This window comes from Piliocolobus tephrosceles, chromosome 14 (genome assembly GCF_002776525.5).
Source record: "Piliocolobus tephrosceles isolate RC106 chromosome 14, ASM277652v3, whole genome shotgun sequence".
NCBI lineage: Eukaryota > Metazoa > Chordata > Mammalia > Primates > Cercopithecidae > Piliocolobus > Piliocolobus tephrosceles.
Genome location: NC_045447.1, coordinates 97,768,061 through 97,781,274, shown reverse-complemented (window position 1 = coordinate 97,781,274; position 13,214 = coordinate 97,768,061). Strand labels below are relative to the sequence as shown.

Here is a 13,214-nt window from a genome sequence, read left to right as displayed (position 1 = left end):
TGAGGTCAGGAGATCGAGACCATCCTGGCTAACACGGTGAAACCCCGTCTCTACTAAAAAATACAAAAAACTAGCCGGGCGAGGTGGCGGGTGCGTCTAGTCCCAGCTACTCGGGAGGCTGAGGCAGGAGAATGACGTAAACCCGGGAGGCAGAGCTTGCAGTGAGCTGAGATCCAGCCACTGTACTCCAGACTCCATCTCAAAAAAAAAAAAAAAAAAAAGAAAAGAAAAGAAAAAAATTAACTCATGGTCATAGAGCTTTTTATTGACAATTATTTTATAAAGGTACTATTTAAAAACTATTTAAATCACAAAACAATATCATGAAACATGTAAGCAATTGTTATTTGGAGATTTACTAGTATTTTTAGTGATACCAGTTAATATTTTAGATTTGATTACAAAATCATTTGATTTCTAAAACCATAATGAACTTACCAAGAAAATGTTTTATAGATGGCCGGGCGCAGTGGCTCATGCCTGTAATCCCTGCACTTTGGGAGGCCGAGGCGGGTGGATCACAAGGTCAGGAGTTCGAGACCAGCCTGGCACACATGATGAAACCCCGTCTCTACTAAAAATACAAAAATTAGCCAGGTGTCGTGGCTCATGCCTGTAATCCCAGCTACTTAGGAGGGCTAAGGCAGGAGAATGGCTTGAACCCGGGAGGTGGAGGTTGCAGTGAGCCGAGATCGCACCATTGCGCTCCAGCCTGGGCAACAGAGCAAGACTCCGTCTCCAAAAAAAAAAAAAAAGGAAAATGTTTTACAGATGACTTGAATTTATTTTTGATTCCTCCCTTAAATCTTTTTGTCCTTTTTTTATCTTAATATATTATTATATCTATTATAATCTATTCTTTATATATACTAGTCTGCTACCATGGAAACAGCAGTGACGTGATAATTTATATGTTTTCTTAGATGCTAGCACTGATTTTGTTATTTTTATTTTTATTTTTTTCCTGTGGGTTCTTACGTAAGTTTGATTCCTAGTTTTTTCCATTTTGCTCTATGAATCTTGTTAAAAATAGCAGATAATGGCTTCTATTATAATAAATTTTATAGTGTAGTAATTGTGTTTGATAGACATTTTTATAAATTAAGTCTTAAGTCTTGCTGTTTTTTATGTTTTTTTTTCCTCAAGACGGAGTTTCACTCTTGTTGCCCAGGCTGGAATGCAATGGTGTGATCTCGACTCACTACAGCCTCCGCCTCCCAGATTCAAGTGATTCTCCTGCCTCAGCCTCCCGAGTGACTGGGATTACAGGCATGTGCCACCATGCCTGGCTAATTTTGTATTTTTTTTTTAAGTAGGGACGGGGTTTCTCCATGTTGGTCAGCTGGTCTCGTACTCTCAACCTCAGGTGATCCTCCCGTCTTGGCCTCCCAAAGTGCTGGGATTACAGGCATGAGCCACTGTGTCCAGCCATGTCTTGTGCTGTTTTATAAACTAGACTTGAACTAGAAACCTGGTTGCCATATATAAATCTAGTTTATATAGAGGAATAATTGCCAAGCTGTCATATTTAGATAGGTTTAGGAATATAGGGTGATAGCGTAATGTAAGAATGTTTTAAATTGTGATTTGTTCCTTCAACCCCTCAATTTAATTTAGAGACGTTACGCCATGTCAGAAAATGAACATGTGTATTTGCTCTGGAAAACAAATTCTGACTTTGTTAAATGTAGCTTTAGAAGTTTTAATTTATTTAGTATAATAAAAATAGGTCTGGATCTGTTACAATAGGCATATCTTAAGGTTAAGCAATATTAGGTTATTTCTTGTTATGATAGCATATCATTGGCATTTTGTTAGTAAATAAAAGAATCTGTAGTATCATCTTAAGGAATTTTTGTATAGAGCCTTTCCTTAAACTTTTAATCTCGTATTTATTTGTTTATGTCATTTACAAGTTAAAATATTCTCCTCCAAGGTGGTCAAGATATATTTTGGGAGCTAGTAATATTGATAAACAAACATTTATAAAACATGATTTAAGGTTATTACTATTGGTATTAGGACTAGTAGTCGATTGTAATTATGTTTTTCCATAGTTTAGGCTGATTTGCATTTGTAGATTTACAGAGTTTTTTTGAGTTTTTTTTTTTTTTGAGATAGTGTCTCAGTCAGTTGCCCAGGCTGGAGTTCAGTGATGTGATCATAACTCACTGCCCCCTCTACCTCCCAGTCTCAAGCAATCCCCCTGCCTCAGCCTGGTGAGTAGCTGAGACTACAGGCACATGCCACCACACCTGGCTAATTAAAAATATATATGTTTTTTTGTAGGCTGGGCATAGTGGCTCACACCTGTAATCCCACCACTTTGGGAGGCCAAGGCAGGCAGATTGCCTGAGGTCAGGAGTTTGAGACCAGCCTGGCCAACATGGTGAAAGCCCGTCTCTACTAAAATACGAATATTAGCCAGGTGTGGTGGTTGTAGAGACAGGATTTCGCCATGTTTTGTAGAGATGGAGTTTCATCATTGCCCAGGCTGGTCTTGAACTTCTGGTTTCAAACAATCCTCCTGCTTCGGCCTCCCAAATTGATGAGATTACAAGTGTAAGCCACCACACTTAACTAGAATTTTTGAGTTAAATTATAACCCACTAATGCTTGGTTAAATTTGTCTTTTCTATGTATAATATGTACAATTTCTATGTATAAATTGGCTATTTTATTTTCATATTTGGACTTACATATCAACTTTGACCATTTCCAGAGTTGGTAAATATTATCATTTTCTAGCTGTTGATCAATTAATGTCTTTACAAAATAAGTTAATCATATTATCTGAAAGGAAACAGTTAAAAATGAATGTTGTAGTTCTCTTCAGACCTGAGCTTATGGATGATTATTCTTTATATGTTGCTTTTTTTTTTTTTTTTTTTTTTTGAGACAGAGCCTTGCTCTGTCACCCAGGCTGGAGTACAGTGGTATGATCTCGACTCACTGCACCCTTCGCCACCCGAGTTCAAGCTATTTTTCTGCCTCAGCCCCCTGAGTAGCTGGGACTACAGGTGCTCGCCATCACACCCAGCTAATTTCTGTATTTTTAATAGAGACAGGGTTTTACCATATTGGCCAGGCTGGTCTCGAACTCCTGACCTCGTGATCCTCCCGCCTCGCCTCCCAAAGTGCTGGGATTACAGACATGAGCCACCACTCCTGACCTATACTTTGCTGTATATTATACAATTAATGTCAAGTATATTGCAATCAGAAAAACAGACGTGTTTTAATTTAAGAAACTTTCAAAAGGAATGCTATCTACACATTTAAAATAATAAGCCCTTGGATTATATTGCAGGAATGTGTATATGAAGTATTGCCATTGAAAAATAATACTAAGTAGTATCAAGATTACATAAATTGTATTTTATGTGCCTTGAAAAATGGGAAGTGAGTTTGGAGTGATAGAAAATTTAATGTTTATTAAATCCTTTTGTTTCCTGTAAAAGATCTATGAATTCTTGTTTTTTTTGAGACTGGGTCTCTCTGTGTCACCCAGACTGGAGGACAGTGGTGTGATCACGGTTCACTGGAGCCTTGACCTCCCAGGCTCAGGCGATTCTCCCACCTTACCTCCTGAGTATCTGGGACCATAGATGTGTGCCACCACGCCCAGCTAATTTCTTGTTTTTTGTAGAGATGGAGTTATGCCATGTTTCACAGACTGGTTGAACTCCTGGGCTCAAGCAATCTGCCCACTTCAGCCTCCCAAAGTGCTGGGATTACAGGCGGGAGCCATGTGCCCAGCCAATCTATAAATTCTTACCAACAAAGTAAGATTATTCTGCCTTTTAAAAAATGTTTCAACCTTCACCTTTAAAAAATGCATATATAAAGCTTTCAGATACCCAGATAACGTTCATATTCTCTACATTCATCAGGGGAAAAGAGTTTCTTTTTACAAACGAGCACAAATCCTTGTAGCAGATACGTGGAGTGTATTGGAAGGAAAAGGAGATGGCTGCTTTAAGGACATCTCCAGTATCACCATGTTTGCTGATTATAGATTACCTCAGGTTCTTGCTCATCTTGGAGCCCTGAAATACTCTGATGAACTACTGAAGAAGCTTCTCAAAGGTTTGCAACTTTAAGTCATTCTTTGTTATACTGTGAATTGTTGGATCTTGGTTTAGTTTTTTTTGTTTTGTTTTGTTTTTTTGAGACGGAGTCTTGCTCCATCGCCCAGGCTGGAGTGTAGTGGCGCAATCTCGGCTCACTGCAAGCTCCGCCTCCTGAGTTCAGCCATTCTCCTGCCTCAGCCTCCCGAGTAGCTGGGACTACAGGCACCCGCCACCACACCTGGCTAATTTTTTTGTATTTTTGGTAGAGACGGGGTTTCACCGTGTTAGCCAGGATGGTCTCGATCTCCTGACCTCGTGATCTGCCCGCCTCGGCCTCCCAAAGTGCTGGGATTATAGGCATGAGCCACCACGCCCAGCAGTTTAGTTTTTTTTGCAAAAGATCTCCTTTGCTTTAAAAAAAAAAAGTACTATTTATTGTTCATAGTATATGTAAAGGAAAATGCAAAGATAAAATGTAGACAAAATGATTTTTCTTTTTGTTTGCACTGTGAAATGTGGATATTGTAGAAAATTGTGCTATTTGAACATTATAATTTCATAGCCTAATGACACCTAAATTTATGTTACATGAAAGTATGTGACACTGACAGTTCATCAGGTATAGTGTTTGAGTTGAATCAGTTGATTCAGCTGAAGAGCACACTACGTGGTGATATGAAGGGTAGGCTGACAGATAGGTAATATGAATTGACTTTTGAGTGAAGAGACTCCAAGGTCTGCACTGGGATATCTTGCACAAGTCACTCGCTTCTCTTGGCTTATTCACCATTATTGGATATGATTATTGATATCAAGACTAGGTAGGAGCCTTATGATAAATAAGCATAGGTAAATTGGGTTGAAAAGTTTGTGTGAAAATTAGCTTATAACATTTCCTTGTATGAGGAAAATAATTATATGATTTTCATGTTAATTTCTCTTTGAAGGTGCAAAATTTTCTGCTACTTTTTTCTTTATTTTATTTTATTTTAAAAATATGTGCCCAGGCTGGTCTCAAATTCCTGGGCTTAAGCAGTCTTCTCACTTCATTCAGCCTTCCAACGTGCTGGGATTACAGGCATGAGCCACTGCACCTGACCTCTTTATGTATTTTTTCTTTTTCTTTTTTTTTAAGAGTCTTGCTCTGTCACCCTGGCTGGAGTGCAGTGGCCGGATCTCAGCTCACTGCAAGCTCCACCTCCCGGGTTCACGCCATTCTCCTGCCTCAGCCTCCCGAGTAGCTGGGACTACAGGCACCCGCCACCTCACCCAGCTAGTTTTTTGTATTTTTAGTAGAAATGGGGTTTCACTGTGTTAGCCAGGATGGTCTCAATCTCCTGACCTCGTGACCCGCCTGCCTCGGCCTCCCAAAGTGCTGGAATTACAAGTGTGAGCCACCGCCCCGCCCTTATGTTTTTTTTTTTTTTTTTTTTGAGACGGAGTCTTGCTCTGTCGCCCGGGCTGTAGTGCAGTGGCTGGATCTCAGCTCACTGCAAGCTCCACCTCCCGGGTTTACGCCATTCTCCTGCCTCAGCCTCCTGAGTAGCTGGGACTATAGGCGGCCGCCACCTCGCCCGGCTAGTTTTTTGTATTTTTAGTAGAGACGGGGTTTCACCGTGTTAGCCAGGATGGTCTCGATCTCCTGACCTCGTGATCCGCCCGTCTTGGCCTCCCAAAGTGCTGGGATTACAGGCTTGAGCCACCGCGCCCGGCCTTATGTGTTTTTTAAAAGAAGTAGATTCTATGATTGAATAACTTCCTCTTGTGAAATAGATTTGAATCCCCCAGATCAGAATAACACAGAATATAAAGGTATCATTATTCCTATGGTTGGCTCTACTGGGTTTTTAGGCTGCCATGGGCAATCTATTTGTCTTCCATTTCCTCGTTTGAAAAAGAATATGCTATTTTTTGTCATAGTGCTGATGTCAAGGGTCACTAATTGTTGGATACCTTTATTTTTATTTTTATTTTTTTGAGACAGAGTCTCACTCTGTCGCCCAGGCTAGAGTGCAGTGGCCGGATCACAACTCACTGCAAGCTCCGCCTCCCAGGTTCACGCCATTCTCCTGCCTCAGCCTCCTGAGTAGCTGGGACTACAGGTGCACGCCACCTCGCCCAGCTAGTTTTTTGTATTTTTTAGTAGAGACGGGGTTTCACTGTCTTAGCCAGGATAGTCTCGATCTCTGCCTCCCAGGTTCACGCCATTCTCCTGCCTCAGCCTCCCGAGTAGCTGGGACTACAGGTGCCCGCCACCTCGCCCAGCTAGTTTTTTGTATTTTTTAATAGAGACGGGGTTTCACTGTCTTAGCCAGGATAGTCTCGATCTCCTGACCTCGTGATCCGCCCATCTCGGCCTCCCAAAGTGCTGGGATTACAGGCTTGAGCCACTGCGCCTGGCCTGTTGGATACCTTTAAAAGGGACGTTTAGCAATCAGGGCTTATCTCTCATAAGTCATATTAAGCTGCTTTTTTTTTCTTTTGTACACACTGTTCATTCTTATCTCTAAGCATTGTCTTACTTGGTTTCTGTCATCCAAATTTTCTTTTCTTTTTTTTTCTTTTTTTTGAGACGGGCTGTTGCCTAGGCTGGAGTGCAGTGGCATGATCTCAACTCACCAGAACCTCTGCTTCCCAGGTTCAACCCATTCTCCTGCCTCAGCCTCCTAAGTAGCTGGGATTACAGGTGCATGCCACCATGCCTGGCTAATTTTTGTATTTTGAATAGAGATGGGGTTTCACCATGTTGTTCATGCTGGTCTTGAACTCCTGACCTCAGCCTCCCAAAGTGCTGGGATTGCAGGCGTGAGCCGCCGCGCCCAGCTTTTTTTTCAATTCAAATCCTATACAGAGGCTTCACTCAAATGCTGTCCTTGCTCATAGTGATTTGTCCATCTCCTTCTCAGTTTTTATAGCACTTAATTGTCTCTGCTACTATGAGAAAAACCGTAGTGAGAAGGGATCATCCAGCATAGTTGTATAGAGATGTCAGAATTTTCTTCTCCCATCCATTTCAACTCCAGAGGCTCTTTTCCAATATCTATTGGCAGTCATTACTGCCTCCATTTATGCCTTGCTTCTAGAAGGGTACTCTCCTATCCTTAGCCAGTTTGATACAGGGTGGACAAATTCTTTTGCCACTTAGTGCATTTAAGTAAAATTTGGATTTTGTTTTCCAAAAAGTATTTTAATGTAAAATTAGACCAAAAATAAACAAACTGTAAATGTAATGTAACAGACATAAGTATAGTGTACTCATTTTTAAAAACTACCTTAAGTGGAATCTTGGACCAGCTTAGTTTGACCAGGTGAGGTAGGACCTTCCTTAACTGGCTTCCAATGGTATTTCCAAACTTGAGGTTTTGCTACACTGGTATTCCTTCCCTTCTCCCCTCATCTGGGTATCTCAGGGACATCCCTTGGAAGTGCCACCTAGATTTCTGTCCACTGTCTTTAACCCATCTCTTCACCGAAGACATAGTACTTGGCCAATTATAAAAAACTAACAATGCAATTTGACTAAATTTAGCTTTTCACTGTGACTCCAGGGCCAGCTTTTATTTTTTTTTATTATTTATTTATTTATTTATTTATTTATTTATTGAGACGGAGTCTCACTCTGTCACCCAAGCTGGAGTGCAGTGGCCAGATCTCAGCTCACTGCAAGCTCCGCCTCCCGGGTTCACGCCATTCTCCTGCCTCAGCCTCCCAAGTAGCTGGGACTACAGGCGCCCGCCACCTCGCCCAGCTAGTTTTTTGTATTTTTTAGTAGAGACGGGGTTTCACCGTGTTAGCCAGGATGGTCTCGATCTCCTGACCTCGTGATCCGCCCATCTCAGCCTCCCAAAGTGCTGGGATTACAGGCTTGAGCCACCGCGCCCGGCCTGGGGCCAGCTTTTAGACCAAATACCTGGGCCATATTACCTTCCCTGACTCTAATCTCTTGTCAGTCCACTCAAATGCCTTTTTCTGTCTGAAGTCCATGTTCTACCCCATACTGTAAGTTGCTGTATTAGTTATTACGTTAGTTTCCTAGGGCTGACATAACAAATTACCACAAACTAGATGGCTTTAAGCAACAGAAATGTATTGTGTCACAGTTCTGGAGGGTGGAAGTCTGAAATCAAGATGTCGGCAGGACCATCCTTCCTCTAAAGGCTCTTGGGAATAATTCTTCCTTGCCTCTTCCCAGCACTTTGTGGCTCCAGCAGTCCTTGGCATTCGTTGGTCTGTAGGTGCATCACACCAATCATGGCCTTATCCTTGTTCTCCTGTCTCTTCTTATCCTCTTTTTTTTTTTTTTTTTCTTTTTTTGAGACGGAGTTTTGCTCTTGTTGCCCAGTGCAGTGGTACCATCTCAGCTCACTGCAACCTCTTTCTCTAGAGTTCAAGTGATTCTCCTACCTCAGCCTCCTGAGTAGCTGGGATTACAGATGCCCACCATCACGCCTGGCTAATTTTTGTATTTTTAGTAGAGACAAGGTTTCACCATGTTGGTCAGGCTGCTCTCGAATTCCTGACCTCAGGTGATCCACCCGCCTCAGCCTCCCAAAATGCTTAGATTACAGAGATAGCCACTGTGCCCACCTGTATCCTTTTCTTTTCTTGCTTGCTTACTTTTTTGTTTAGAAACAGGGTCTTACTCTGTCACCAAGGTTGGAGTACAGTGGCATGATCATAACTCACTGCGGCTTCAAACTCCTGGGCTCAAGTGATCTTCCCTTCTCAGCCTCAGCCTCCTGATTAGCTGGGGCTACTAGAGGTGCATACCACCATGCCTGGCTACTTTTTCCATTTTTTGTAGAGACAGGATCTCACCTTTCCTTCACTGGATTTAAGGTTGATCCTAATCCAGTATGACCTCATCTTCACCTGATTACATCTGCAAAGTCCCTATTTCCAAACAAAGTCAAATTCACAGGTACCAGGAGTTATGACTTGAATGTATCTTTTTGTGAGCCACAGTTCAACCCACTACTATTATCTATTGCTGTGTAACAAATTATGCTAAAATTTAGTGGTTAAAACAACAGACATTTATGACCCTGGGTCAGGAACCTGAGTACTGCTTAACTGAGTACCTCTGCCTCAAAGTTACAGTCCAGCCGCCAAGTGCAGCAGTGGTCTTACCTAATAGCTCTACTTGGGTGGGAGCATCTGCCTCCTTGACCACTCTATTGGTTGATTTGGCAGTTTTAGCAAGTTGATAGTCAAATTTGGAGGAACTGATTAACAGGAAAACTGAAGAGGGAAGGTATGGGCTTCTATACCAGCACCTGGTTCAAAGTAAGGAAATGGAGGAACCTGGTTAATCGCTGTTTCCCCATCTGTTCCACTGACCAGTGCCTAAGCCCATGGGAGAGTTGGATGGATGGGGGTGTAAGTAACACTACTTAAGATCACAAGATCTCCTGGGTACTGTGAGGCTTTGTGCAGGGGTGCAGTTTAGTGGCCAGAGGCCAAATACAGCTTGCAGTTGTGTTATGTTTGGCCTGAAAAATGACGTTAGCAATTTTTAGTTTCCAACTCTTGAAAATTAGGAGATTTCCCATAAAAATCAAACTTCCTTACTTCTCTCATAAGAAAAATATGGAAACATACAGTAACTTTGGATAGTACTACGTTCACTACCTAGCTCACTACAGTTTGCATCTGACTGCTGCATATAGACATGGGTCCATGAGTCCTACTCTAGTCTCAGTGGCAAGGCACAGCCAGTACCTACCTTGCAAGATCAGATATTCCCCAAATAAATATTTATTTATTTTGGAGATAGGGTTGGCTCTGTTGCCTAGACTGGAGTGCAATGGTCTGATCTTGGCTCACTGCAACCTCTGTCTTCTGGACTCAAGTGACCCTCCCACCTCAACCTCCCAAGTAGTCCCTACAGGCACATACCACCATGCCTGGCTAATTTTTGTATTTTTTGTAGAGACAGGGTTTTGTTATGTTGCCCAGGCTGGTCGAACTCCTGAGCTCAAGTAATCCTCCCACCTCAGCCTCCCAAATTGCTAGCGTTACAGGTGTGAGGCACTGCACCCAGCCTGCAATAATATTTTTTTTCTGGTATCAAACCTAATTTTAAATTCCATCTTTTTAATAACTAGCAGTCATATTTTTAAATTTATGGTTACCACTTACTCAGTTATCAAATATTTATTGGGGAGCTAGTATGTGCACGGTACTATGCTAGGTCCTGGGAATATTGAGACAAGCCAGATGTGGCCCCTATCTTTGTGGAATTGAACTTGTAATTTAAAATCAGTGCCTACGTTTTAAAATGATTGAAATTACCAAAAATAAAGTCTGAGATTTACAGTTTTAAAGTGAGTACCATTTAAATACTATGTTTTGTTCTACAGTAAAGTTCTGAGTAGATTTTGTATCATTGACTATTACTTTTTCTTACTGTTTTTCCCCCTTGCAGGAGAAATGCTCTCATATGGAGACAGGCAAGAGGTGGAAATCAGAGGGTGCTCACTTTGGTGTGTTGAGCTGATCCGGGATTGTCTTCTGGAGCTTATTGAACAAAAGGGTGAAAAACCTAGTGGAGAGATCAATTCTATTCTTCTGGATTATTACTTATGGGACTATGCCCGTGGCCATAGGGAAGATATGAAAGGAATTCCGTTTCATCGCACACGTTGCATATATTATTGACCTCAAGTGTAAACTGATCCAAAGAAAACCCCCTGCATTTTATATCATATCATCTGTACAGTTTTGCTTTGATACTTAGAGAACATGATCGAGGTTATAGGAATGAGGAAATTGATTACCCATTCTCACTTTAAAAAATACTTCCTAGGCTGGGCACAGTGGCTTATGCCTATAATCCCAGCACTGTGGGAGGCTGAGGCGGGTGGATCACCTGAGGTCAGGAGTGGGAGACTGCCTGGCCAACATGGGGAAACCCCATCTCTACTAAAAATACAGAATTAGCTGGGTGTGGTGGCGCATACATGTAATCCCAGTTACTTGGGAGGCTGAGGCAGGAGAATTGCTTGAGCTCAGGAGGTGGAGGTTACAGTGAGGCGAGATTGTGCCATTGCACTCCAGCCCGAGCAACAAGAGCAAAACTTCCTCTCAAAAAAAAAAAAAAAAATCTTCCTAGGCCAGATGTAGCGGCTCACATGTATAATCTTAGCACTTTGGGAGGCCAAGGCGGGAAGATTACTTGAGGCAAGGAGTTCAAGACCAGCCGAGGCAACATAGGGAGACCCTCATCTCTACAAAAATTTAAAAATTAGCCTAGCGTGGTGGCATGCTGTGTAATCCCAAATACGTGGTAGGCTGAGGCTGAAGAGAGTGGATTGCTTGAGCCTAGGAGTTTCAGGCTGCAGTGAGCCACGGTCATGCCACTGTATTCTACCCTGGGCAACAGATGGAGACTTTGTCTCAAAAAAAAAAAAAAAAAAAATTCCTGACATATCACTGTATATTCCCAACTTTATCATTTGTCTGCCTGTTTAGTTTTGACTTATTTTTTTTTTCCTGTGGACATGCAGTTGACAGAAATAGTGAAGGAACTTTAATATGTTATTTAAATTTCTTAAAACTAATCATGCCTTATGTGACTACTCTTCAGGGATAATATTTCATCTGTTGATATATTTTCTTGAGGTATAGTAATTTTCAGTATACTTTAATTGTTTGGTATAAAAAAGAGAGAGGTTTTTGATGTATGAATGCTGTTCTTGTAAAAATCAATCTTGACACTTTATTTTAAACTTTTTGTTGGTAATGATAGTGGGTTTTGTACATCATGATTTTCAGTTTAGGATATCTGTTTGTCTAATTAGTTTTTGCAGAGTAACTATATTGGAATTGAATTAAAATATTCAAAATTTTTCTTAAACCTGGAATGGATTATTTCATTAAAATAGAATTTACCATATATAATTTTAAAAGATTTACTGTAAGTTAGATTATTTACTTTCTGCTGCAGAACTCTCATTACCTGTCAAGTACTCATTTCCCACCACCCCTGCCACATTCTTTCTAACAGAATCTTGATTGTGTTAGATGTCTACCTTGTCTGCTTGCTGTGACTTCGGAAGTCAGAAAAAGATGCCCTTTTCCCAAGCACTTTACTGCCATCTACTGGAAACTTGTCATAATAACCTTACAAATGACTGACTACCAGTGAGGCCTCCTGGAGTTGTGCAGTACACAACTTGCACAACCATAGTAGTGATCCTCTGTCTATCCCTGTCCTGTGTGACTCGGGATGGTGATCCCACCCCCAGTTCTAGAGGTAGATCTTGTATTAATGGTTTACTATTCCTGGTCACTTTACTATCCTTGCCTGTGATTGTTTTGATAACGGGTATATAATCTAGTTCTGGACAGTGATGCTGGATGACAAGTCTGCTGGGAAGCTTCTAGAAAAGGATTCTTCACTTTTAAGAAAGAGATACAGGACAAAGGTCCCTTTTCTTCCTCTGAGCAATGCTTTTAGCATGATACCTGCTATCATGCAGGTAGCCATTTTGTGGAGCTGGAGCCCAGCTGTACCTTTCATTCCTAAGCCCATCCTATCCATGGACTTCATATGTGAGATAATAAACACATTACCTTATTATTTCCAGCATCTTGAATTAGTATTCTGTAACTTGCACCAGAAAGCATCATAACAGTTTCCAGTGTAATCTCGGCCTCTGCTCCTGCCACCCTTCCGGCACTTCTCCCTGTCCTCCCTTCCCCCTTTCCCTCTTCTCCCCTTTACTTCTCTGCCCTTCTCTTTCTTCTTCCCTTCTTTCCCCTCCCCCCTTTTTCCTCTCCTCCACTCTTTTTTTTATTTTTTATTTTTTTAGAGATGGTCTCACTGTCACCCAGGCTGGAATATAGTCGTGAGATCATAGCTCACTGTAACCGTGAACTCCTGGACTCAGTCCTCCCAAAGTGCTGGGACCACAGGCTCATGCCACTACACCTGGCTAAGTTTCACATTTTTTGTAGAGATGGGGTATCACTATGTTGCTCAGGCTGGTCTCAAACTCCTAGGCTCAAGCAATCCTCCTGCCATGGGCCTCCCAAAGCACTGAGTTTACAGCTGTGAGCTGTGGTTTCTCACACCCAGCTGCCTTTTCTCTTCTGACACTGAGCATAACCTGGAATCACAATCCCGGATGCCTGCAT

General features: G+C 41.7%; 1 protein-coding gene across 1 annotated transcript in view; it reads left to right on the top strand.

The window, feature by feature from the left end:
• Positions 1-11,931, top strand: part of C14H9orf64 (chromosome 14 C9orf64 homolog) — an 18,277-nt gene extending 6,346 nt beyond the window's left edge. The window contains exons 3-4 of the mRNA XM_023196411.2: positions 3,894-4,089; positions 10,501-11,931. Coding sequence (XP_023052179.1) covers positions 3,894-4,089; positions 10,501-10,733 — 429 coding nt within the window. The 3' untranslated portion in view covers positions 10,734-11,931. The remainder of the gene's footprint in view (positions 1-3,893; positions 4,090-10,500) is intronic.
• The last annotated feature ends 1,283 nt before the right edge of the window (positions 11,932-13,214 follow it).